We start from the raw sequence: 27,242 nt of genomic DNA on the forward strand, positions 1-27,242 counted from the left end.
TAGTCTCTAGTTGTTTCTGTCTTCATGATGATCTGGGTGGCGTCATCAGAACCCTCCTACTAAATTAGCCTACAAGCTTAGCATAGACAAGAGGCAGTTTCTTGAATAGATGTCTATAGAGGAGATGCTTCAGTGTGGAAACTGCTCATCACTTAATGAACTGACAAATCTTAAACATGTTTTACACTAAAATAATTATTTTGTAATGAACTACGTGTGGAGTTTACTATTATAAAATTGCTGTTTTATAAGAGAAGACATGGACAATTGTGCGACAGGTAGGTATCAGTTTACGGCTCTTCCCATTCATTTGTATGGTAACCGCAAACAGTAACTTATTGTCGTAACACGGTAGATGGCCGTTACGCTCTCGCCTATGGTAGAGCCGCGGAGGTTGTTATACAGTAAATAAAACAATCTCTGGCGTCATCGCATCAGTTTAAATGAGGAAGTGAACAGTCAGTCGCTACTGTCAATGCTGAACTGGGAGTCACTCGGTAAGACCATCAGCTCTGAATAATTATTTTATAAATGAAATAATGTTTAAATGGTTTTATATCTTTGAGAATGCGTATCTTAGCCTGCTGTCGATCGCATTTGATTAATAAACGTGTGTTCTTCCCACGACCTTTAGTGTATGTGAGTCAGTGCCAGTGATTGTTGACATAATATGCAATTATAATGTGTAACATAACATGAATCCTGACTTACGATATTGTTTATAATCTTGGTTTAGTTATATTTGAGCAAAGTGTCTGATTTAGTCTTTTAAGCTGTCCTCTTGTGGACTTGAGGATGTGCTGTCGCCTATAAACCTTGTTTTTTGAAGTTACTCTGGTTGTACAGTTTATTTAACAATCGCGTCATGTTTAATGAGTTTTGCTAGTTCAGACTCTGTCATTGATTAAAAGATGAAATTGACTGAAATTGTGCTGTGTTTATGTAGCTCAGAGGTGTCCAAGGAGGAGCATGTTAATGTTTAATGAAGAGATCATTTCTTAATTAAGTTCATTCTTCATTTTCTTCAGGAAATAAAGCCACTTCACATGGGATGCCCCAGTCTCTTCTTGCCTATTTCTGATCACATGACAGGACCCTCCAGATCAGAGATGGCTCTTTTGACTGTAAATCAACAGTGGACATCCTGCCCAACATCTCTATGAGATTCACTTGGCAACTGTATTAAACACACTGTGTTTCACGCACATTTATACCAAAATGGCACCAGTCCCACCTGGCATCCGCTTCCTGACATCCTTCAATAAGGACCAGTGGTGAGTTTCTTCCTCTGTTTTGCCTTACAATTAACTTTAAGGAATAATTCACCTTAAAATGAAAATTCTGACATCATTTCTCCCCCTCATGCCATTCCAAACCCGTATGACATTCTTCTCTTTGAAATGGCATTTGGGTGAGCAAACGATGACTGACTATTCATTCCATCACTATCTCAGATGCTTGTTTGACCAGCTCATCAAGCTTTTGTCATTGTGTATACTGGCACAATGTCATTACTGTTGTATAATTAAACAAATATGCCCAGTTTATACATTCTTGATGACTAACCAAGCTTTAATGCTGCTCTTCATTGTCTGTGCTGGACTGTATAATAGAAAGGAATGTGCAATCGGTTACTAGTGCTTCAGTATAGCATTACACAGTAAATATTATAAATACTGCATTCTGTACCAAACCAAAATGTTGTTCCCTCTCTCTTGACCATTTGAATCCATGGTCGTTGCCTTGCTAATGAAATTATATATGCTTGAGCTTTATACGAGCGCTACTGCTAACTTGGGTTTCATTGCATGTGTACGACATTAACACATCTATGTGCTAATAACACATTAACACATAGATTAAGGAAAATCCAGTTTGGTGGGTTTCCCATATCAGAGGGTTAAGGACACAAAAACAGGCTAGACGTGTTTAAAGTCTTGTTTTTTCAAGTAGAGAAGAGGGCTGTCACTGATACATTATTAGCAGATGGAATTATAGGGATATCTATTTTCGCTTCAAGTCATGAACTACTGGAAAAGTCATAGATTAATTGGCTAAAGGTTTGTAAACTAGGAACCCTGATTTTTGTTCCCATGATAATGGATGTTTACCTGTTTTTCCCCTTGCGTATTAGTGACAAACACTAATTTATATGTTATTGCAAAGTGTTACCCCACTTTGCAATAACATTCTGTTTGTAAAAATGTGTAAATGCATTAGAGATCATGATGTAACCATGAACAGTTAGTTTTTACAGCATTTATTATTCTCTTGGTTAGTGTCAATTTATAAAAATGCTGCTGTGTATTCAATTATTGTTCATATTAGTCAATAATGCAGTAAAGCTAAAGTATGTTACTTGTTTGTTTTTGTTTTTTTAATACTTTCGGTCAACAAAGTCTGCCAAACAAGTCCAGCAGCTAGCGCCCACTTCCATGACACACTGTGATTGACGCAATCCAGTCGGTCTCCCTACACTGCCCTATATTTGTGTATATATATATATGAATATTTTGCAGTAAACATAAAATATATTGTATTCTGTAATTATAATAAACAACCTGAAATCAATAGATTTTTACTGAATATTTCCATAGAAATTACGTCCTTCAGCTTTAACTAATGTTAACACTACTTTTAATTCAAACGTACAGGTATATGTTGAAATTAAAGCTGCACTACGCAATTTTGTGCACTTTAACAACATCTGTGGTTGAAACTTATAATTGCAAGCAACTTGCGGAAGCACACCGTATGCAAGTTGTTTCAGCTCTGCTGTTCTGGCGAATGAATCTCATGATTTGCGGTTACCTGGACAGCACATGTGATCATGACTCAGAGATATTAACACTGTAAAAAGTGTACGTAATTTTAACTGTAAAAGACTGTAAAAATGCTACAGTAAAAAACGTTAATTGGTTAACTGGTAGTTACCTTAAAATATATGGTAAAAATGTTTAATATATTTAAAAAGACGATACATGTAGTTTTATGGTAAAATTTAGTAAAAATATATTTTTTTTAAATGTAAAAAGTCTAATTTTCCCATATAATTAACAGGAAAAATGTATATTATGTTTAACAAGAGAGTACATGTACTTTTTACAGTAAATTATTGTTAAAATTATGGTAAAAATATTGGCTGTCAAACAATAATTGGGCGTTCCCAGAATTCCCTGCATGACCCAGTTCATTTAATTATATTTTATGGGAATAGTTATGTTTCTTATTTTTTATATCAGTTATGTACATTGGGGTGTTCTGTTTTATATTTGATGTAGTTTAGTTCATGTTTACTGCATTATTTTAATTTCACATGTGTTACCCTGATGATGTTTAGTGTTTGTGAGTGACACTGAGCACTGTCTCTACATGTTTATTGGTCATTGCTTCAGGAAGGCCTCTATTGATGAACTTCATGTCATCATGTGCCCTTTTGTAATTATTATGGTGATTAACAATACATTATAAATTGAAAAGCAGATTTTTACATTTTCAGAAGATTAATATATCAAGTTTATTATTTAATAATATAAACGACAGTAATGCGCCGTAAAATATACAGGCATCGAAATTACATCCCGTAAAGCCTGAAACATGGTTACCCTATTTTTTTACGGTGAACTTCTGGCAACCACTGCTGCCAGTTTATTTACTGTAAATTTAACAGGATTTTATTTGCAGTGCAGAGCTGGAGTCATAACGTGCTATTTTCATGTTGATTTTATGTTATTCAATTAAACATTTAAAACTGAAATATTACTTGCTTTGCTGAAGATAAACAACATTCTTATTCACATATTTTGAATGAATGAATTTGACACTTAGTGTGAAATGTACGCTTTTTTGATACTGCACTCAAAGCGCTTGTACCAGTATATTTTAATATAATTATTCAAGTGTTTTATCTACCATTAATATTTGTATTGTACTACACTTATCAATTTAAGAGGTGAAACTGGTGAGCTGATACGAGTTCAGTGGAAGACTTCATTTTTATATTATATTGTACAGCCTCAGTTGATAATGCAAGTAAACCGCAATACTACAATAATATGTCTGTGCACTGCACACAATGACACCGTAAACTTAAAATATAAAATGAGGATTCAGTAATGATAGGGATGTGAGATACTTAATTAATCCATAAATGGATGGTAATTTTCCCAAATACTCTTACATATTCGGGTCTTTAGAGACCCAGCATTTATATATCAAAAATGTATCTACAAAATACCCAGATAGTGGCAAATTTTCAAAATATTTTCAAGGCAATTAGAAAATGATTTTTTCTGATGTTTTATTTTTCATATATCAAAGAGATAATGCAACAAATTAGGACAAATATAGAACCGGATTCATTATTTACCCACTGAAAGTTTATGAGATGCAACTGGCTGTCAAACACATATTGACTAACACATAATCTACACCTAAATTACTCAGAGTCTAAATAGATGAACAACTTACATAATTTCAGTAGTACACCCAAATGACAATAGTCATATCATACTGTTCATGCGTTGTACTTGCTTTAGTTTACTTCAATGTTGTTTCTGCGTCATTTAGCAATGTCAAATTAATCACAGAAATAACAAGTATAATATGTATGTGTACATGCATATGGGATACTGATAATTCACCATTGTTGATAATTCATTGTTGCACAGAAAATCAACGTGATATAGTGTATATTTGTATGAATATAGTACTCATTTCTCTTGTAATAAACAAGAACAAATTAGGTATCGTGATAGTAAACTTAGAAATGAAATAATCATAAAAAATATCATTTATGGAAGTGCAAAAACCCCCCGATACTCTTACAGTTGATTTCAGAACTTTACATAGACTTAGGCTGAAGTCATTAAAACTCATTTTTTAACCACTCCACAGATTTAATATTAGCAAACTATAGTTTTGGCAAGTCGTTTAGGACATCTACTTTGTGCATGACATGAGTAATTTTTCCAACAATTGTTTACAGACAGATTGTTTCACTTTTAATTGACTATATCACAATTCCAGTGGGTCAGAAATTTACATACATTAAGTTAAGTGTGCCTTTAAGCAGCTTGGAAAATTCCAGAAAATGATGTCAAGCCTTTTGGCAATTAGCCAAATAGCTTCTGTACTGAAGCTGGAGATGTACCTGCAGATGTATCTTAAGGCCTACCTTCAAATTCAGTGCCTCTTTGCTTGACATCATGGGAAAATCAAAAGAAATCAGCCAAGACCTCAGAAAAAAATTGTGGACCTCCACAAGTCTGGTTCATCCTTTGGAGCAATTTCCAAACGCCTGAAGGTACCACGTTCATCTGTACAAACAATAGCACGCAAGTATAAACACCATGGGACCACACAGCCATCATACCGCTCAGGAAGGAGATGCATTCTGTCTCTTAGAGATGAACGTAGTTTGATGCGAAAAGTGCAAATCGATCCCAGATTAACAGCAAAGGACCTTGTGAAGATGCTGGAGGAAACAGGTAGACAAGTATATATATCCACAGTAAAACGAGTCCTATATCGACATAACCTGAAAGGCTGCTCAGCAAGGAAGAAGCCACTGCTCTAAAGCATGGGGGTGGCAGCATCATGTTGTGGGGGTGCTTTGCTGCAGGAGGGACTGGTGCACTTTACAAAATAGATGGCATCATGAGGAAGAAAAATTATGTGGATATACTGAAGCAACATCTCAAGACATCAGCCATGAAGTTAAAGCTCGGTTGCAAATGGGTCTTCCAAATGGACAATTATCCCAAGCATACCTCAAGTTGTGACAAAATGGCTTAAGGACAACAAAGTCAAGGTATTGGAGTGGCCATCACAAAGCCCTGACCTCAATCTGATAGAACATTTGAGGGCAGAACTGAAAAAGTGTGTGCAAGCAAGGAGGCCTACATACCTGACTCAGTTACACCAGTTCTGTCTGGAGGAATGGGCCAAAATTCCAGCAACTTATTGTGAGAAGCTTGTGGAAGGCTACCCAAAACATTTGACCCAAGTTAAACAATTTAAAGGCAATGCTACCAAATACTAGCAAAGTTTATGTTTTCTTCTGACCCACTGGGAATGTGATGAAAGAAATAAAAGCTGAAATAAATAATTCTCTCTACTATTATTCTGACATTTCACATTCTTAAAATAAAGTAATGATCCTAACTGACCTAGGACAGGGAATGTTTTCTATGATTAAATGTCAGGAATTGTGAAAAACTGAGTTTAAATGTATTTGGCTAAGGTTTATGTGAACTTTTGACTTCAACTGTACATACCTCAGGTCTCTAAAGACCCTATATGCTTTTGGTACTTAAACCATTATAAAAAATAATTAAAAAAAAGCAATATTTTTATTCTATTTATTTATTTATTTGGTGTTACACTATTTATAAGAGAGAGATTGAAGAATACTAAAGAAGTTTGGGCACAACTCCAAAAAATGGATGAGGTACAGGGGGTGGAATGAGGTCCCTGGTCTCTAAAGACCTGAGGTATATGTTTAAGGGTTAAACATGAAAATAATATGCAAACATTTGCAATACACCAATTACAATAATACGTTTCCATAATAATTTCTTTAGCAGTAAAGTTATGAAAGAGATGGTTACACGCTAAACAAATTAATATTCTGCTATGAAATCGGTACATTATAGACAACATTATTATACATTTCATGGGAAACTACCTTGTAGTCACTTGTACCTATAGTGGCTTTTAAACAGACTATATGCTTAAAGGACAATGGAAAGTGATAACTTTCGCATTTCTGCGACTGGAGTAAAAGAAATGAGAGAACTGCGGCACACAAACATTTAGGGAACCTCAAAATTACAGCCAAGTTGAAAAATACTCAGAAGTCAGTTATATTAGTACACATTTTACAGTAACTTGAACAGAGAAAAACAAAACTTATAAACACATTGTGATCGGTTAACGCACGAGTAAAGTTCAGTTCATTAAAGCATGACAACCAATGTAAGGTTCAACAAGCCTATCAGAAAATATATCCAAGCATTATAGCAACTAAACATCCATCTAGACTGCTGTCCTGATGCTGCTGTCCTGAACTGTGACTTACTGAACAGCGTAGTTTTCCGAGCCAGAACACGTGACAGCCGCTACATTTTTCTGTGTTTAAGGACATGACGTAAAGTCTGCGTGAATCAGGTAGGGTAAGGACATTGTTTTGAACACAGATTTTTTTATGTACTTACTCAGAGTGGCATTTTGTTAATTTGTAACCAAAAAAACTTCCGTTGTGCAGCTTTAATATTAACCAAGATTAATATGTGCTGTAAAAGTGTTGTTCATTGTTAGTTCGTGTTAACTAATATATATTTTAAATATTATTTTAATAAAATAAAGGAAATCATTGACAAATTCATCTCAAGCCTGATCTGAGCAATTCTTTTAGATTTTAGACTGTAAAATAGCAATGGATAATAGACTTGCTCTGCTCTTCTTAACACCACGTAAGCAGCAGTTGGTCTCATTTAACTACGGATTTGTTTGCGAGCTAAACAGTGCAAATGTGCTTAGCCAGTAGCACAATTTATTGCTTGCTACGTATGTCTAGTATCCGTATTTGGGATAGTTTGGGATTGCAGCCAATATCTTTATCATCTGTGGTGTGACAGTGCATGAGAAGAGGACATTTTACTGTAAAATGTCCTTATTTCCCTGTCTGCCACTTTTCTCTTTGAATCCTGTTGACTCTGCTTTTCACAGGTACAGGGCCTTCACATTTGCTCTCACCTTCCTGCTCTACACTAGCTTCCATCTATCCAGGAAGCCCATCAGCATTATCAAGGTAACACGACTCCTGTCAAACTGAATGATCCTTCAAAAGAACACATGCATGGGGCAACATGCATAGTCACTTATGTCTGCATATAAGAAAAATACATAATCAGAACAGTTTTTTAGGTATTTATTTATTATTATCGCAACCAAAATCAGTAGGCTAGATACTCCGCTATAGCGTGCTCAAAATGTATACAACCTCTTACTGGCAATGTGCCTAAAGGAACTCCAAGGGCTATTTTTGTCCATTTCTGAAACATTCTGATACAAGCAATATATCTGGGCATAATCCAGTAGAACATGGAATGTAGCGTTGAACTTTCTTTGCACTATTGACTCAGCCTTGATATGTAGTCGTGACGTGTCAATTAGTGGTACATTGATAAAAAACAGTGTTCATATTTTGTTGACTGATTTTTGTGAGTGACGGCTGTGTGTTTGTGTAGAGTGAACTGCATAAGAATTGCTCTCATGTCACGGAGCTGTCGACAGATAGCAGTCAGCAGCCTAGACTTCACCCGGATCTAGACTGCAGCTGGAAACCTTTCGGTAAGATTCAAGCTTCGATTCATCTTACTATTCATTTTTTTCTTAAGGCATCCTAACGCAGCACTCGTGACTTCGAGACGCTGAAAAAAGTGTATCATAGTGGTTAAAGACATTCCGTCTAGCACATGTTTAAATAGAAAAACTATTACTATTGCTATTTTATTTTAATTATTGCACAGATGGACAAAGAACATGTGGCCATGCAACTCCTGTGTGGCCTCTTGTTTTCATACTCGCATATGTTCCCACTACAAGTGTCATTCAGACAAATTGCCAAACCCAATAACTACACACATTATTTTGACTTCTTTCTTTAAAAAGTAACTAAATGTGTTAAATCTAGAAACAATTGAGATTAATCACAAATAAGTATTTCAAATCAATTGACAGGCCTTATTCTACTCTATTCATACAAGCAATGTCTATCATTTTGAGCTGTATTTATATTCAATATTTTGCATCTCTGTGTATCCCTATAGATAGAAGTAACTATAAGCAGTTACTCGGGGCAATGGATTACTCTTTCCTGTGTGCTTATGCTATAGGCATGTATCTCAGGTAAGAACGAGTACAAAGCCCTTACCGCCTAAGCTGAAAGTTTACATTAAGGGTGGGCAGTATGACTAAAATCATATATTGGCATGTAAGGAGTAATTTTACATCACAGTATACAGTATATCAGGATAAAGTTACTTTTGCTGGACATTCAATGTGGTAATGCCTATTTTAGATAATGCAATGTATTAAATAATTTTACAAATAATAGGTACTTAATCTCATTTGATTATTTTCTCATCATTTATCTTTTCATGCCATCTCAGATGTGTATGACTTTCTTTCTTCTGCTGAACACAAACGAAGATTTTTAGAAGAATATCTCAGCTCTGTAAGTCCATACAATGCAAATGAATGGTGACCAGACCTTTGAAGCTCAAAGAAATCACATAAAGGAAGTATAAAAGTAACCAATATGACAGTAGTTAAATACATGTCTTCAGAAGTGATATGATAGGTGTGGGTAAGAAACATATCAATATCAGAAAGTGAAAGCGGAGATTTATAGGAAAAAAGGATTGAAATATTGATCTGTTTCTTACCCACACCTATTATATCACTTCTGAAGACATGCACAGTATTTAACCACTGGAGTCAAAAGGATTACATTTATGCTGCCTTTATGTGACGTTTGGAGCTTCATAGTTTTGGTCACCATCCACTTGCATTGTGAGGACCTACAGAGCTGAGATATTCTTCTAAAAATCTAAATTTGTGTTCAGCAGAAGAAAGAAAGTCATACACATCTGGGATTGCATGAGGGTGAGTAAATGATGAGAGAATTTTCATTTTTGGGTGAACTATCCCTTTAATATTATACAACCAATAGTTCCTGCTCTGAATTCTGATTTGATATGTAAAATAGCTGAGATATGCACACCTGTGACCACACATTAGTTAAATTCTGTATCTATGCGGCAAATTGTGACATTGTTTGGCAACTGAATTCCACTTCGCTTTTTGCCTAACAACATTCCTCATCCTGGCTAGTTTGTAATATGTCTTACTCTGTTTTTTTTTTTGTTTTTTTTGTTTGTTTTTTTGCATTGCTTCTGATTCCTTAATGGTTTCATGTGTAAACTGGTCGACACATTTCAACCATTGTAGTGTATATATCATCATACCACCCATCTTTAGTACACACTTGATATACATTTATAGTTTGTTGCTGACATTTGAGATCCATTGTGTGCCTGGCTGGTAATGATGGATCTGAGTCATAAAATTGTTCTGTCTCTCTCAGTGGAATAATTGGAGAGCGTTTGCCCATTCGTCTGTACCTGACTGTGGGCATGTTGACCAGTGGATTTTTCACCTGTCTGTTTGGACTGGGATATGTCTATGACGTCCATAGCCTTGGATTCTATATATTTGTTCAGGTGAGAGTCATAGGAAAAACAATGAAACAGCACACTCTATTGATTTCATTGTTTATGGCCATGAAAAACCTGTAAATATCAAGGATTTGTTTTTATTGTTATTTTTAGGCCTGAAAAAGTCACAGAAATTTAAAAAATGGGAAAAGTCATGGAAAAATCTATGGTTTCCAATACAGTACATTTTGTTAGTTATGCTCAGCTTAAAAAAATAAAAATAAATTATAAATATATATATATATATTGGCTAGAAATTGCTCTTTGTGAGTGCGATATCTCTAAAATTATTTTTTAAAAATCCTTATCCGGTAATCACAAATAATCGTAAAAGTCACAAAAAGCTTAGGAAAGTCATGGAAATTCAATGGTCAAAGGGTGTGGGAACCCTTTGTTTCTGTGTTATTATAGCAAGACATCTCTTTTCTGTCTATAGGTGGCCAATGGCTTAGTTCAGACCACTGGTTGGCCTAGTGTCGTGACTTGCATTGGTAATTGGTTTGGCAAGGGAAGGTAAGAGGCATTGCACTTTCCAACTTCACAATCAATCTTTTCTTATGCTCAAACACTCATAGTGAAGACATGTTTATTCACCTCTTAGCTATTCTTTACCCAAATCTACATTGTAACGGATCTATTAATGCCACTCAAATAGATGTTATATAATTTCTTTGGGTGTGTTTCATTTTAGGAGAGGCCTCATAATGGGTCTGTGGAACTCTCACACATCAGTGGGCAACATTCTGGGCTCTTTGATCGCTGGATATTATGTCTCGTCTAACTGGGGTCTGTCTTTCATTGTCCCTGGTGTTATCATTGCTGCCATGGGGGTCATCTGCTTCCTCTTTCTAATAGAGCGTAAGTGTTTTCAAATATGACATCGCAAGATGTTAGATTGGCCGTTGGCTTTATTTAATAGGAGTGACTGGTGTAAATGGCACTAGCACAACTATTTGCACACCGAATAGTCTGGTAGAGCCAGACAAATGTCTCTGACATGACCTGTAGGGTAGTGCGTGTTCTGACATTTTCATGGTAGCGCTTGTGTGTGGAAGACCCGAGTTCAAATCCGGCTTGTGACATTGTCCAGTACCATCCCCCACTCTTCTCCCCATGGTTTCCTGTCTCCACTGTCACCGTCTCTATAAATATTAGTTGCCCAAAAATGCAAATATTATGTTATAAATATATTTTGGACTGTGAATCGATTAAAATTGTAACTAATTAAATGCTCAGTTTACTGTGATTAATCGCGATTAATCATGGTACATGGTACATTAAAACAAACATTGAAATATAATCATAAATATATTTATTTTAAACTTTGTCTCAAAGAACTTGCAAGAAATTGGTTAGTCATCATTCATTTTATAATGCTTTAAATATCTACATGTTAAAATGTTCATTTTTTTTGCGGATAGAGTTAATTAGAGACATTTCTACAGGTATAAATCTTTGGTACATGTTTACATGCCATAAAATGTAATTAAGAATTGGGCAAAATCTCCTGGCATTTTCCAGTGGATTTTTTAATAATAGGATCAAATGGGCAGATTCTGTTCATATCAAGCTTTACTGGCAACAGAAACTTAAAGGTACATTAACAATGGATTTTAAGACACTATACATATTGATATACTGTAAAACAAATTGAATGCTGAAATTTTATTTGCTGAAGTTTATCTCAGAAATCACGAAACCATTATTTTCTCTGACTGGCTCAGATGACAGTGAGCAGTGTTGGGTAAGTTACTTAAAAATAGTAGTCCACTACAAATTACTAATTATTTCTCTGAAGTTATAACCAGATTACTTTACTAATTACTAATTAATCTGATGACAAGAATTTAAAATATAATGAATGATGAATGATCATTACATTTATATAGCACTTTGCTGACACTACACTCAAAATGCTTTATACAGTGAACAGACTCTCCTCAACCACCACCAGTGTGCAGCATCCACCTGGATGATGCGACAGCAGCCATAGTGCACCAGTACGCTCACCACACACCAGCTATTGGTGGAGAGGAGAGAGTAGAATTATTGAGCCAATTAATGGATGGGGATTATTAGGAAGCCATGATTGATAAGGGTCAGTGGGTGGAATTTGGCTAGGATACCGGGGTTACACCCCTACTCTTTTCGAGAAGTGTCCTGGGATTTTAATGACCACAGAGAGTCAGGACCTCAGTTTACCGTCTCATATGAAGGACGGTGCCTTTTTATAGTATAGTGTCCCCGTAACTATACTGGGGCATTAGGACCCACACAAAGTGCAGGGTGAGCACCACCTGCTGGCCTCAATAACACCTCTTCAAGCAGCAACTTTAGTTTTCCCAGGAGGTCTCCCATTCAGGTACTGACCAGGCTCAACCCTGATTAGCTTCAGTGTGCAACCGGTCTTGAGCTACAGGGTGAAATGGTTGCTGGCATTACACTACTTTTTGACTAAAAAGTAATTGGATTACAGTAACTAATTACTTTGTAATTGGATTGCACCCAACACTGACAGTGACTGAGCATTTTTGGGCAATGCAAAGAGATACAGCATCTTGCCTGTATCTCTCCCACACATGGCTCACCAGTTGCGGGTGAAGTCTTTATTCTCCGTACAGTAAGTCTGCTCCAATGTTTATTATGCCCGGCACATGCGTCGCGCCTAATGAATAAGTGTGCATTGCTCCACACAATCAGTTAGGATGTGCAATAGAGTAAAGTATACAGTGGCAATAAATAGTATGTGAACCCTTTGGAATTACCTGCATTTATGTATAAACGTGTACAAATCTGGTTTGATCTTCATCATAGTTACAGTAATGAACAAACAAAAAAAAGTTTTAACTAATAACACAATTATTGTATTGTTCTTGCACATATTGAATAAATAATTTCAACATTCACAGTGTTGGTTGGAAAAAGTATGTAAACCCTTAGGCTAATGATGTCGGCAAAAGCTAATTTGAGTCAGGAGTTGGCAAACCTAACATCCATTTATTGAAACAAGATTGGAGGTGTGGGTTAGAGCTACTTTGACTAATAAAAATCACTCAAACATTTTGAGTTTTCTATTCACAAGAAGCATCTGCTGATGTGGGCCATGCCTCGCAAAATAATAGATCTCAGAAATTGTCTATAAATGGAGATGATTTAGTACTGTGGCTACTCTCCCTAAAAGTGGCCGTCCAGCCAAGATGACTCAAAGGGCACACCGCAGAATATTCAATGAGGTAAAAAAGAACCTTAGACTGACAGCTAAAGGGATCACTGGAACTGGTTAACATCTCTGTTCATGAGTCTACTATACGGAAAACATTAAACAGGCAGGGTGTCCATGGCAAGACACCATGAAGGAAGCTGCTGCTTTCTGACAAAAACATTGCTGCATGTCTGAAATTTGCCAAAGACCACCTTGACGCTCTACAACGCTACTGTCAAAATGTTTTGTAGACTGATTAAACTAAAGTTGAATTGTTTGGGAATAACACGCAGCATTACGTATGGTAAAAAGGGCATGGCATGTGGAGGGAGGGAGCATCATGATTTGGGGCTGCTTTGCTGCTTCGGGCCTGGACCGCTTGCCGCCATCAAGGGAAAAATGAATTCCCAAGTTTATCAAGATATTCTACAGGTTCTACAGGTGTGCCAGCTGAAGCTCAGTAGAAGTTGGGTGATGCAGCAGGACAATGACCCTAAACATTGAAGTAAATCCACTACAAAATAGCTTCAAAAAAGAAAATCCACCTTTTGGAGTGGCCCAGTCACAGCCCAGACCTCAACCCAATAGAGATGCTGTGGAATGACCTCGAGAGCCGTTCACACAGACATCCTAAGAATATGGCTGAGCTGAAGCAGTTCTGTAAGGAAGAATGGTCCAAAATTCCTTCTGAACGTTGTGCAGGTCTAATCCACAGTTAATGGAAACGCTTGGTTGAGGTTATCGCTGCCAAAGGAGGTTCGATCAGTCATTAAATCCAAGGGTGCACTTACTTTTTCCATAGCACTGTGAATCTTTTATGCAGTGTATTCAATAAAGACATGAAAGATTATAATTGTTTGTGTGTTTTAGCGTAAACACATTGTGTTTTGTCTATACTTGTGACTTTGATGAAGAGGAGATCACATTTTATGACCAATTAATGCAGAAAACCAGCTAATTCCAAAGGGTTCACATACTTTTTCTTGCCACTGTTTATACCAGTTAAGCCACAGGAAGTAGGGAAAAACATTAGTGAAGTGTCAGGAAGAGGGAAAAAAAAGGATAATGCCTTAAGTGTGTTGATTTATCGTGTTAAATAGTCAACTATTAATCGCAGAAATTATATTTCCCAGTCGTAACTGTATTATATTATTTTGCATTGTGCATACTGGAAAAAAAAATTTCTGACTCTTAAGCCATGCTTAAAAATGTGTATTATATAGCAAAATATCAAACCAAGTGATGTCTGCAAACAAATTATGCTAGTAGACATTTTCTCTAAGCTAACTTCACTTTTATTGCAATTACTTTTAACCAACTGCACTATGGTGATTTTTATGGAATGCATGAAGTCAGTTCCCAAATGCTTTTGTCTTAAAGCTGCAGTGTGTAATTTCAGCGCCACCAAATGGAAGTCATAAATAAACAATGTTTTCAAACAGCCTTCCGAAAATGCCCAACATCTGCTGCTGATCGAACAAACAGGTAGTCCTGTCCCCAACTCCCGCCATTGGTTTAGTCAGTGTTGTTGTTGTGTTGAGCTGGAAGGGTCGTTCAAAACAAACAGGAATTTTTATAGCGCCAGAGATTTGACAGTTTTTGAGAATGTCAGCCTACAAATGGCTTACTTGTAGTTGTCTCTGCATATTAAGCTGGGGCAGGTGTTAGTATTTTAACGCTGACAGTTACACACTTTAGCTTTAACTTTGAACAATATATTTTCTGTTTAATAATTTGAAGAAAAAATATATAAACCGTGCTTATGATATCCTAATCATTTAACATAAATGCCACTTGGTATGATATTTGTTATATTGTGCAAAGACAATCATACATTTTTAAGTGTGGCTTAAGTGTCCAAATAGTCTCTTGGTGCCACTGTGTGTTATTTAACTATATATAATACATGATACTATTTACTTTATTATTGTACATGCTATTTTATAACGTTAGGCCACATGTTACTAGATAAAATGTAAATGCAATGTTACTGTTTACATCGGGGCGAAAATAACATCCACATTACTTATGTAAGAAATGTGGGTGCAAATTTGTCACATAGCCAAAGTAAGATGTTTGTTGTTTCTTGATGAGTTCTGATACAACTGCCTCTGTTTTTTGTTTTTTTTAGACCCTAATGATCTGAAGACTGCCAGTGCCCAGAGCTCAGTTCCAAGTAATCAGGTGAGTCACTGTTTGAAGTCCTCATCACCTTATTATATGTTTGTTTATGTGTCTAATAGAAAGTGATTCAAAACAAAGTCTGTCATCTTCACATTAGTAACTGTCGTTCCTTCTGGATCTGAGGTAGAGATGGTTAGATAACATCACTGCCTCTGATGCATTCATGTTCTTCATTTGTCTCTATGACAATGGCCCTGTGGTCTATACACCTGCGAGTCTCAGTAGAGTGAGAGGTGCTCTTTCAACAGGGAGAGTTCAGATTGATTTCGATTTGGGAGGAGTGGCTAATCAGTACTAACAGAGATGTTAGGGATGGAGAAAAAAGGGTGACAGCAGCAGGAAATGTTGATTGATGCTCATTTTGACTGTGGATGTGGAACTAACTAAACTTATGCATGCCCGTTTCTGTTTTGAAGTCAAAAGCTGGGAATAATCCAGTGATTTTAAGTCTCATGTAAACACTGTTTACTTGCGTTGTCAGAATTTTTTAATAAACTGATTTTCTATCTTTCAGAAAGTAAATAAAAGCTGGAGTGGTTTCAATGGACATAAAGACCTCTACTTGCAGTACAAGCAAGGAAATAAAACACAGGTTAGCCTCTCTTTCACATGATTGTATTTTTTCCATTGAGTCTCTCTTAGTGACTCCTTTGCAAATACACTATGTGGCCGAATGTTTGTGGACACCATATGTGTTTGAACATTTAATTTCAAAACTATGGGCATTTATTCCCCCTTTGCTGCAATAACAGCTTCCAATATTCTGGAAATTCTTTCCACTACACTGTATGTTGTAGCATGGCTGCAGGGATGTGCTCCCATTCAGACAGAACAGCATCAGTGAGGTCAAGCACTGATGTTGGGCGATGAGGCTCACAGTTGGTGTTCCAGATCACCCCAAAGGTGTTCACTGGGGTTCAGGTCTGGAATTTGTGTAGGCCAGTCATGTTCTTCCACATCCTACTCTGTAAACCATTTCATTATGGACCTTGCTTTGTGCACAGGAGAATTGTCATGCTGGAATAGAAAAGGGTTCTCCCCAAACTAGAAAGCATACAATTACCCAGAATCGCTCTGTATGGTGTAGCATTACGATTTGTGTTCACTGGAATTAATGGATTAACCAAATGTATTAATTTGAATGGGTTGTCCACATACTTTTGGCCATATAGTGTATCATTCATGATATTGTACTGTTTGTGTTTGTTAGAGCTGGGATACTGAGCTTCTCCTGGGGCAGGAGAGCATTGGCGTGTGTGTTCCTATGCAGCAGGTGGTGGTGGTGAAGAGTGAGACAGAACCATCAGCCATCAGCTTCATGGGAGCTTTACGCATTCCTGTGAGTACTGCCTATCCGTCTGTTTAAAACAAGACTCCATCCATCAGTGTAATGTTGCAGTGTGTCACTGAAGTTTCTGCTGGTATGTCTTTGAAGGGAGTGGTGGAGTTCTCTCTTTGTCTGCTCTTTGCCAAGTTGGTCAGTTATACCTTCCTTTTCTGGCTCCCCCTTTACATCACTAAAGCAGGTGAGAGAAACACTTTTACATGTGTCTTAAACACGTACACATTCTCCAGCACAGGGGTCAGCAACCTTAGGCAGGTGTGTCAGCATTGTCACAGAGCGGTAATCATTGGCAAGTGAACAATATGATCGAGAAAGATTAAAGTGGTCAGAAGCGGTATAATTAAAAGCGGTAGAAGTAAACTGTAGAACTAGTGCTGTGCCATTTAAGAAATGCCCTCCTCACATGTGAAATGAGTAGCAGAGATTTTCCACTCTCCTGCTCAAGCTGCAGGTTTGCTGTCGGGTCTAATGGAGTTTTTAATTGTCACATACTTCAATAACATCCTCTTTGCAAAGCCTGCATTACATTGTGACAGAATCAAAATACAATTCACACCGAAATGTGGCAATTTTTAAGATGGTTACCGGTACATAAAGCTTAGGAACCTTGTTAAAAATAAACTTCAGACACACTTTCCTAACTTTGACTTTCTGGAACAACCGAGTTCTGAAAGTGGCAATGCTGGCCTTTCAGTACTGTATAGACTCTCTCTACCATGATTTCTAAGTCTTTGAAGTATTTCTGCATTTTGAGTACAAACACATTGTTTCTGTGGTTTTTCTTGATGTGGGCTTGAAAGTTCCTCTGGTCTGACGTGGGAAGCTGCACCCATAGATTGTTTCCTGAGATTTTTGTTCTTATGCCAATACATTTAATCCACACAAAGTTTGTTAAAACATCATGCTTGTTACAGCACAGTGACTAACAAGACAAATTAACAGCAAATCTGAGGTTCAGCAGTATTGGAGATGTGGTTGCATGACATTTCATAACCTTTACAAACACCCTCATTTGTTTACCTATTTTTCCTGAAGCTATTAGTAAAAAACAGATCTGGGTGTCTGCCACAACTAACATTTGTTTCTTGTTTCTCAGCTCACCTGGATGCCAAGAAAGCTGGAGAACTTTCAACTCTGTTCGATGTGGGAGGCATTGTTGGTATGTGGAGAAAATGGTGTATATATATATATATATATATATATATATATATATATATATATATATATATATATATATTATATTAGAGCTGTCAGAATTAACATGTTAATGCATGCAATTAATTTTAAAAGTTTGACACGTTAATTTGTCTTCATTGTGGTTAACACATTTACCCAGAGTCATTACACTGACGCACACACACAGCAGTGATTTATCGTCAGTGATAAAATGATGCTATTTGATGTACTAAACAAGCCCAGATGGGACTTGTGATAAAAATCAAGTATGCATGCCAAGTCTCAACTATCACCAGACCGCAGAATGAGACTTTTTTTTTCTGCAAGCACTTTTCATGTGGAGTTCAAAGCGGTGCTTGACGCTGGCGCTGATGCCCTGACGTGAATCATGACCACGGCTTCACAATTGCTGTAGCAAATTGGATAACCACAGTCTACTGGCTGATAAATATTGTGGAGGATGGGAGTTTAAGAGATTTAATGCCCATTGCAATGAAAATGCAACCTATGGGGTTATATACTGTATATACACCGATCAGCCACAACATTAAAACCACCTGCCTAATACTGTGTAGGTCCCCCTCGTGCCACCAAAACAGCGCCATCCCTCATCTCAAAATAGCATTCTGAGATGATATTCTGCTCACTACAATTATACATAGCGGTTATCTGAGTTATCATAAACTTTGTCAGTTCAAACCAGTCTGGCCATTCTCTGTTGACCTCTCTCATCAGCAAGGGATTTCCATCCACAGAACTGCCGCTCACTGGATGTTTTTTTTGTTTGTTTGTTTTTGGCACCATTTGGAGTAAACTCTAGAGACTGTTGTGTGTGAAAATCCCAGGAGATCAGCAGTTACAGAAATACTCAAACCAGCCCATCTGGTACCAACAATCCTCCATGCAATTATCTAATCAGCCAATCGTGTGGTAGCAGTGCAATGCATAAAATCATGCAGATACAGGTCAGGAGCTTCAGTTAATGTTCACATCAACCATCAGAATGGGGAAAAAATTTAATCTCAGTGATTTGGACCGTGGCATGATTGTTGGTGCCAGACAGACTGGTTTGAGTATTTCTGTAACTGCTGACCTCCTGGGATTTTCACTCGCAACAGTCTCTAGAATTTACTCCAAATGGTGCTAAAAACATCCAGTGAGGGGCAGTTCTGTGGATGGAAATGCCTTATTGATGAGAGATTCAACAGAGAATGGCCAGACTGGTTTGAACGGACAAAGTCTACAGTAACTCAGATAACCGCTCTGTACAGTTGTGGTGAGAAGAATATAATCGAAGAATGCTATTCTGAGATGCGGGTTGGCGCTATTTTGGCGGCACGAGGGGGACCTACACAATATTAGGCAGGTGGTTTTAATGTTGTGGCTGATCTGTGTGTGTGTGTGTGTGTGTGTGTATATGTATATGTGTGTGCATGTATATAAATTTGCTAATATGTGTTTTCTGTAACCCAATGAATTAAAGCTGCACTACGTAATTTTGTGCTCTCTAGCGATATCTGTGGTTGAAACTTAAAATTGCAAGCAATTTGGGGAAGAACACATGTCAGTTGTGTTCTGGCACTGCTCTTCTGGCAGATGAATCTCCCAATTTGAGCTTACCTGGACATGACCTGTGTGTGATCATGACTGGAGATATTCAGAACCAGAGTCATAACGTGCTATTTTCATGTTGATATAATGTTATACGATTAAACATTTGAAATGGAAATATTACTTGCTTTGATGAAGATAAACAACATTCTTATTTACATATTTGAATGAATTTTACACTTAAATTGCTTTTCTGACACTACACTTAAAGCATTTTTAAATGGAGAACAGGGGACTCAATCACCTCAGCCACCACCAGTAGACCTTAATATGATTATTCAAGTGTTTTATCTACTATTAATGTTTTAATTACAGTTTTCAATTTAAGAGGTTAAACTCATGAAATGGCTGATACGAGTTCAAAAGAAGACTTTATTTATTTTATACTATATCGTCCAGCCTCAGCTACTTCAATAGCATGTCTATGCAATGCACACAGTAACACGTAAAAAAACATAAAACGAGGATTCAATAATGATGGTTAATGATTAAACGTAAAATACATTTAATCATTAACCATCATTATTGAATCCTTGTTTTATGTTTTTAGTTTACGTGTTATTGTGTGCATTGCATAGACATGCTATTGAAGCAACTGAGGCTGGACAATAAAGTTTAAAATTAATAAAGTGTTAATAAAACACTTTAATTTTATAACTTATAATAGAACTTTTTAATTTTACACTTTTAATAAAATTATTACAATTAATATGCAATATAACAATTACAAGAAGTCAATTTCAGAAGTCATACATATTAAATATGTCACAGTAACTTCACTGAACAATGTAGATACATCACGCTCAGTAAACACACTAGTAATGTTCGATTCATAAAAGCATGACAAGCAATATAAGCTTCAACAACCCTACCAGAAAAAATATCCAAGCATTATAGCAGGTAAACAACTCCGCCAAATATGGATAACAGATAAACATCCATTGAGACTGCAACGATGCTGTCCAGAACTGTGTGAGTGTGACTGAACTGAGCTGAACAGCATTGTTAGTTTCTCCAGCCGGAACGTGAGACAGCCAGTACTTTCCCGTGTGTGCGGATATGACGTAATGACACAAAGATGACCGCCATAAGCCAGCGATTTCGTGCCAAATCCAACCCGACAGCTCAAAATACAAATCAGTTTTATAGGCTTACCGTAGTGAATCGGGGTAAGTTGAGAACATTGATTGTACAGTCCTCGTGGTGGTGTAGTGACTCGCCTCAATCCGGGTGGCGGAGGACAAATCTCAGAGACCATCAACTCGTGCATCTTATCATGTGGCTTGTTGAGTGCGGAGATATAGTGCGTGTGGAGGCTTCACTCCATCCACCCCTGGCATCCATGCACAACTCTGTCTATGTGTGTGCCTCGTGACACCCCCCCCGCAAGATGCCGCCCTGGGCAACTGCAAATGTCGCCCGCTACTGCTTAAGGCTAATTTATACTTGCTGGGTGAACAGGTTTCGCTTAGTTCGCCTACAAATGATGACAAAATACAGGGACGTTTTTGTTCTGCCAAGGTGTTCGTTTGGTGATATTTCTCCTGCTCGCATACAACTAATTGTTGGTGTGGTTTGGACGTAAAGTTTTTTTATTTAAAATTGCGCATGCCATCCGAGGAGTTGTTACCTAGATTACTGTCTTTAAAATGAATAACTTTGAAGACCGTCTCTCAGAGACAGCTTACCTGATGTGTCATCCGCCAGAGAGTTGACAGCCTTCTGTGACGTCACCCTAAACAAACTCATTTTAAAACGACATTGTGAGTTAGGCATGAAGTATAAACACCGGTTTTGTTCGCCTAAGGTGCTAGGTTTGGCTCTTTCCATAGCATAAATCAGGCTTTACAACACCCCTTAATAACAAATTCTTCCTCACCATGACTATTTCAGATGACTTCATGTTTCACTTAAATTTTAATAACCTAAAGCAGTCCTGCCCACTAATACTGAGCAAATGTGGATTATAAAATAGTCTCTCTGTTTTCTCTGAATCTTAGTATAGTTGAGCCCAAGTTTCAGTTATTTGCCTTTGCAGCACAGAATAGCCATGCAAATACATCTACCATAATATAAACAAAATAACAAAACCTCTACCGGTTGACATATTTCTACCATTTCATGGTATATACCGTCAAACTGCCCAGCTCTATTCAACAATTACGTTTTTTAATTTTTTTATGGCACTCTATTTTTGTGTGTGTAGGAGGTGTCCTGGCTGGAGTGATCTCTGATAAGATGGGAAAGAGGGCAACCACTTGTGCTGTGATGCTTCTACTGGCTGCACCCACTGTATGTCATTCTATTGTTCCGTTTATTCAATATGAACCTAATGGATGAGTCACCTTTTCCATGTGAAGATCAAATGCAGTGGATCTAAGCATGTGGATTTATAGGCTCTTCTCTCAGATATTCTCATCATATTTCTCTCACCTTTGACAGTGTTTTTTTTTTTTTTTAACAGCTCTATGGTTTCTCTATGATGAGGCATTTTGGCCTGGGTCCCACAATTGGTAAGACATTATCCCAATGTTGCCTTTTAGAGTTACATAAGAGTGTTTTACCCCGTTGGGCTGCCCTTAATTAGAGAACTAATGAGATGTGCAAATGAGCTGCTTTTGAAAGGCGTTCTGTGAATGATGATGATTATTGTCATTGAGGTCAATTGTGAAAATTCACCTTTTCAAAATGGAAAACTCATAGAATGACACATCGTGTTTCATATGTTGTTTGAGTGGTTAAAATAATATATTATTTTACATAAAGGCATGCTGCTGGTGTGTGGTGGTTTAGTCAATGGACCTTATGCTCTTATCACAACAGCTGTGTCTGCTGATCTGGTGAGTGTGTGTTTGTTTGTACTCTTCTATCAATTGTAATCTGTGTTTGCATAATTTTCTGCTTATGTCTGTTGTTCTTTGATTTATTTTATTTAATTTTATAGGGCACACACAAGAGTCTGAAGGGCAATGCCAGGGCTCTCTCTACAGTAACAGCTATTATAGATGGCACTGGATCAGTTGGTAGGAACATTGTAATTGTTGACTTTCAGATTTTATTCAAGTGAAATTGTGAGACATTGATTTCAGTATGAAATAAGTCACTCTTGTGCCTTCCATCTTGTGCAGGTGCTGCTGTGGGACCTTTGCTGGCAGGGCTGTTGTCAGCACGAGGCTGGAATCAAGTCTTTTACATGCTCATGACCGCAGACTTTTTTGCACTGCTGGTGAGTTTAAGCTCATGCTGACCGCATTTCCAAAGCTTTAAAGGGATAGTTCACCCAGAAATCAAAATTCAGTCATTGTTTACTCAGCCCCGATTCCACACCAATATGCTGTTTTTATTTTTTTCTGTGGAACACAAAAGGAGATTTTTCTCACAACTCTTTGTCCTTACAATTTATAGAACCATACCAGTCAAGCTCTTAAAAGTAGCAAAAAAGCATCATAAAATTTGTCCGTGCAACTATATTCGGAGTCTTCTGAAGGCATACAGTAGCTTTGTGTGATGAACAAACCCAAATTGAAGTCTTTATTTGCTGAAAATCTTCCCCTCTGCTGTAGCTCTCAAATCTTATTCTTCATCTTGCATTTTTAAACTGCCACGTTGTGTTCGTTTACAACACACGAGAACCAATGCTGTTTTGCCATCAAACCAGGTGGTCTGTTTTTCAGTCTGAATGCTGTTGCGAATTAAATTTTATAGCTTTGATGAAGGGGAAGATTATCAGTGAATAGCAACATTAGTCTGTTCCTCAAACAAAGCTATAGAGCGCAATAGTACCTACCCAAGTTTTCAGCCGTCTTTGTTCCGGAAGTATATTTTCCATTCTTTTTTTTTCTGTAGAGATTTCATAAGAGCGAAACCAAATCAACCAGCTCCAAGTTGAATCACAACATAAATTTGACTTGAAGCAAAAAAAGTATTTGAAAATCGGACAACTTTACATCTTTTAATAAGGGAACGAACTACAGTCCCATGAAGTATTGCCAATGATGTAAACAAATCAAAAACTATTGATTTTAAAGTTGCTAAATGTAAGTATAAAATCTGTACATTTAAGGTAAGTTGCAAAATATTCCGATTATATACAAATATACTGTATATAAGTAGTTTGAGATTGTAGGGAGTCCTGTTCTACATCATCGCAAAGGGAAGCATAGCATTCTAATGACACTTAGATTGAGCTTCTAGTCCACTCAGAGGCCGAGATATTTGATGAAATAACGAGGGTGGTGCATGAACTGAAAATTAGACTGAATGTCCATGGATGAGCACATCTGTGAAGGCTAAAATGCATTAGAGTGCCACCTACTTTTCAGATTGGCATTTTGTGAAGAAAGGTGATAGAGAAAGGAAAAATTTGTCCTAGTATTTGCTGCCATCTAGTGGAATAAAATAAGACTTTTTAAAGGGAGACAGAGAGAAACAGAACCAGAATTACACGTTTACAAAGTTAGGACAAAAATATATAATATATAATTTTCTGTTCATCAAAAGATTGTAAATGTATACAATATTGTTTTTTTTTTTGTTGTTGTTTGTTTGTTTGTTTTATAAATAATTGGAGTCCATTTTTAAATTGGGGGGTGTTCTGAAAAAAATAGACCAATTTTTTTGCAGTTATTCCACAGTATGTGTGAATGGTGAGCTCAAAAATTCACCAGAGTATGAGGGTAACAATCTCAGAGCTCAAGGTAGGTTTGTGTTGTAAAGGTTTAAAAGTTATCATTAAAAATGAAAAAATCTAAAAAAAAAAAAACAATGGGATTTTTGCTTCTTAAACCTCACTGTCATGCTCTGTTGTATGACTTGGAATATAGTGCACAAGTAATATAGGCTACTTGTATGGTGTTTGTTTGTGTTTTTAGGTCATTATTTTTACATTTATGGATAATTACATAATGACACAATTTTAATTATGGGTAAACTTTTGCTTTAATACCAATATTTAGTGTTGTGCTGTCCTGCATGGCTGTATGGCACTATAGATTTTTTTTGTCTTGTATGTTTGTTCTTCAGCTTTTGCTGAGACTTGTGATGAAGGAGCTTCGCTCTCATAAGAACCGGCCAGGAGTTGCTGTCGAGTGAGTGATGCTTTTCCCCCTTGTTCTTAATTACTTTATCACTAATTTTATGTATGCAAATCAATGACCAAAGCAGTTTTGTCTGTTCAGTTCAGATTTGACGACACAAATATTTTTGTATGTTTTCTTGTTTTTGTTTTTTTTAGATTGAAGGAACATTGAGTACTTTGCACGAACTGAGAGAGAGAAACAGTTAGGGGCAGCATTCAAGACTACTGAAGTTCATCTCTCACCAGTTCAGTTATCTGACCACTTCCTACCCTGGACCACAACTTGAGTTTGGACCAAAACTTGACTAAAACCTGTGTTTAGTACACAGACTTCTGTTCTAGAATGGACAATACAAAGACACTTTATTTATTTTTTCAGATGAGTAAATATCTATTAAAGCTGACCGCACAACAGCTTTGAAGAAATATTATTTTCTTATCATATTATATTTTTCTCATGAGTCCTGTGGTTGTTGTCTGAACCTGCAAGTTCTACTTGCATTTGTCCTTTGAAGCTTGTACCCAAACAACTGAACATGACTTTGAGATCAAGCCTAAATATATCTCCAGTTGAGGAATGCTCACTTGCACAACCAAAAGTAGCCTCCCCTTTGCTTTTAACAAGGGGAATCTTAAATAAATGCAGTGTAATTTCTACTCCTAGACCTAGAACCCCTGCCAGGCCTATAGTGCCTTATTCATGAAGCAAATTTCTGTGTAAATAATTCATAAATCTATTCTTACGTAAACCGTTTCATTGAATTGAACGCAACAGTTTGCACAAGGATGGTTTTACAAACAGTTTGCATGTAAACTCGTTCTACTGGTGTTTCGTGAATAATGCCCATTGAACATATAGAGTCGGTTTATTCGTTTTGTATATATGCTGAATTTGAAATAGTAATATATTATACTGCCTTTCTATGAACCAAAGCCAATCCTATTTGTTGTTTAAGAGCTTAAATTGATCTTCTGTTTGGACCAGTTCCTGTGTCTTAAAGTGTGGTGATATTAAATGTTTTATCCTGTGTTTGAACATAGGGGATCCATATGGGGAGTCCAAAATGTAATTGTTCACTTTATTTTCTTTTATTTAATTCTATATTTATTTATTTTTGTTATCAGAGTTTTTCTCTGCTGGCCTGTGACTTGAATAATATGAAAGTGTTTTGATTGTTCATGAAGGAAGTTTAGCAATACATTTTATCTTGGCATTCAAGTACACTGTTACTATACTTTCAGCGCTCTGCTGATACACGCTATATATTCACATTCAGAATTCAGACCGTTCTATATTAATAATGGAGGACAAATAACTATCAGTCTGGAACAGTATTAGGAGACTTTTAAAAGCTTTTAGTCTTTCTCAGCTTGGTTGTTAGCTTCAAATCATGTTCACATCAAACTCAATTTGTATGATAGAAGTCTGTGTGAATAAACCAAAAAAGCCTCTTGACCGTAATTTTAGGACACGCACCTGCCTCTGCAGTCATGAATATTTACTGTATATTTGAATGCTCGGATTACTGTAGGACCGTGTTGCTCTGCAGTGCTATTGGCACGTGTAGATGTTTGTTATTAAGCTGGACTTCTTACATAATCATAGGTTTAGCACAGGTGCATTTGTCCTTCTAGGACACTGCACTCTAGATTATTGAATGTATCTTTAATTTATGGGTAGTACCTTGATGTAATGAGATTAAGAAAAAATACTTTGTGCCTTTTTTCTATTTGCTTTCTTGTTTAAGGATATGCCTTTGGAGTGTTCATTCTTAAATTATCATCAGCCTCTTTACAGAATTTTGGGAATTATCTGTATTGTGTTGTTTGTATAAAGAGGACATTTTGAATAAAGCAAACACAAACTGCAACATGTATTTTACGACTGTGCAAGCTGTGAATTGAAAGAAATATTATATATATATACACACACACTACGGTTCAAAATGTAGGGTCGCTTATTCTTTATTTATTTTTACTTTTATTTATTTTTTTCACATTTACAATAATAGTAAAGTCATCAAAACTATGGAATAACATAAATGGAACTATGGGAATTATGTTATGTATGTCCAAAATAAATCAAAACTGTGTTATATTTCTTATAAGCATCTTCAAAGTAGTCACCCTTTGCCTAGAATTTGCAGACATGTACTCTTGACATTTTCTCAACCAACTTCTTGAGATATCACCCTGAGATGCTTTTTAAACAGTATTGAAGGAGTTCCCATCTATGTTGGGCACTTATTGGCTGCTTTTCTATATTATTTGGTCCAAGTCATCAATTTTAACAAATTTTTTTTTTTTAATTACATTTTAGTTTTATAATGAAATAAATTAATATGGTGGCACAATTATATTTTT

The 27,242-nt window shown here is 36.6% G+C and overlaps 1 protein-coding gene across 2 annotated transcripts; it reads left to right on the forward strand.

Moving 5' to 3' along the window:
* The first annotated feature begins 394 nt into the window (after positions 1 to 394).
* On the forward strand, positions 395 to 26,888 carry LOC127447040 (glucose-6-phosphate exchanger SLC37A1-like). Of its 2 annotated transcripts, XM_051708514.1 has the most exons (20): positions 395 to 497; positions 1,029 to 1,274; positions 7,732 to 7,813; positions 8,253 to 8,355; positions 8,835 to 8,913; positions 10,154 to 10,289; positions 10,720 to 10,796; positions 10,975 to 11,141; positions 15,617 to 15,669; positions 16,184 to 16,261; positions 16,880 to 17,008; positions 17,105 to 17,195; positions 18,111 to 18,173; positions 22,008 to 22,093; positions 22,266 to 22,314; positions 22,568 to 22,641; positions 22,746 to 22,824; positions 22,930 to 23,027; positions 24,824 to 24,888; positions 25,035 to 26,888. In XM_051708514.1, exons 2-20 carry the CDS (start codon positions 1,219 to 1,221, stop codon positions 25,048 to 25,050), a joined length of 1,581 nt encoding a protein of 526 aa, XP_051564474.1. In that variant the 5' UTR covers positions 395 to 497; positions 1,029 to 1,218; the 3' UTR covers positions 25,051 to 26,888. The 2 variants fall into 2 exon arrangements, with proteins under 2 accessions (XP_051564474.1, XP_051564475.1); XM_051708515.1 differs by lacking the exons at positions 24,824 to 24,888; positions 25,035 to 26,888 and adding an exon at positions 23,648 to 24,810.
* Positions 26,889 to 27,242: the final 354 nt, after the last annotated feature.

The sequence above is a fragment of the Myxocyprinus asiaticus genome, chromosome 10, assembly GCF_019703515.2.
Source record: "Myxocyprinus asiaticus isolate MX2 ecotype Aquarium Trade chromosome 10, UBuf_Myxa_2, whole genome shotgun sequence".
NCBI lineage: Eukaryota > Metazoa > Chordata > Actinopteri > Cypriniformes > Catostomidae > Myxocyprinus > Myxocyprinus asiaticus.

Coding starts and splice junctions, on each gene's coding strand:
- LOC127447040 (XM_051708514.1), top strand. CDS start 1,219: ATGGCACCAGTCCCACCTGGCATCCGCTTCCTGACATCCTTCAATAAG. Junction 7,814..8,252: donor AGCCCATCAGCATTATCAAG/GTAACACGACTC, acceptor GTGTTTGTGTAG/AGTGAACTGCATAAGAATTG. Junction 17,196..18,110: donor CCTTTACATCACTAAAGCAG/GTGAGAGAAACA, acceptor CTTGTTTCTCAG/CTCACCTGGATGCCAAGAAA.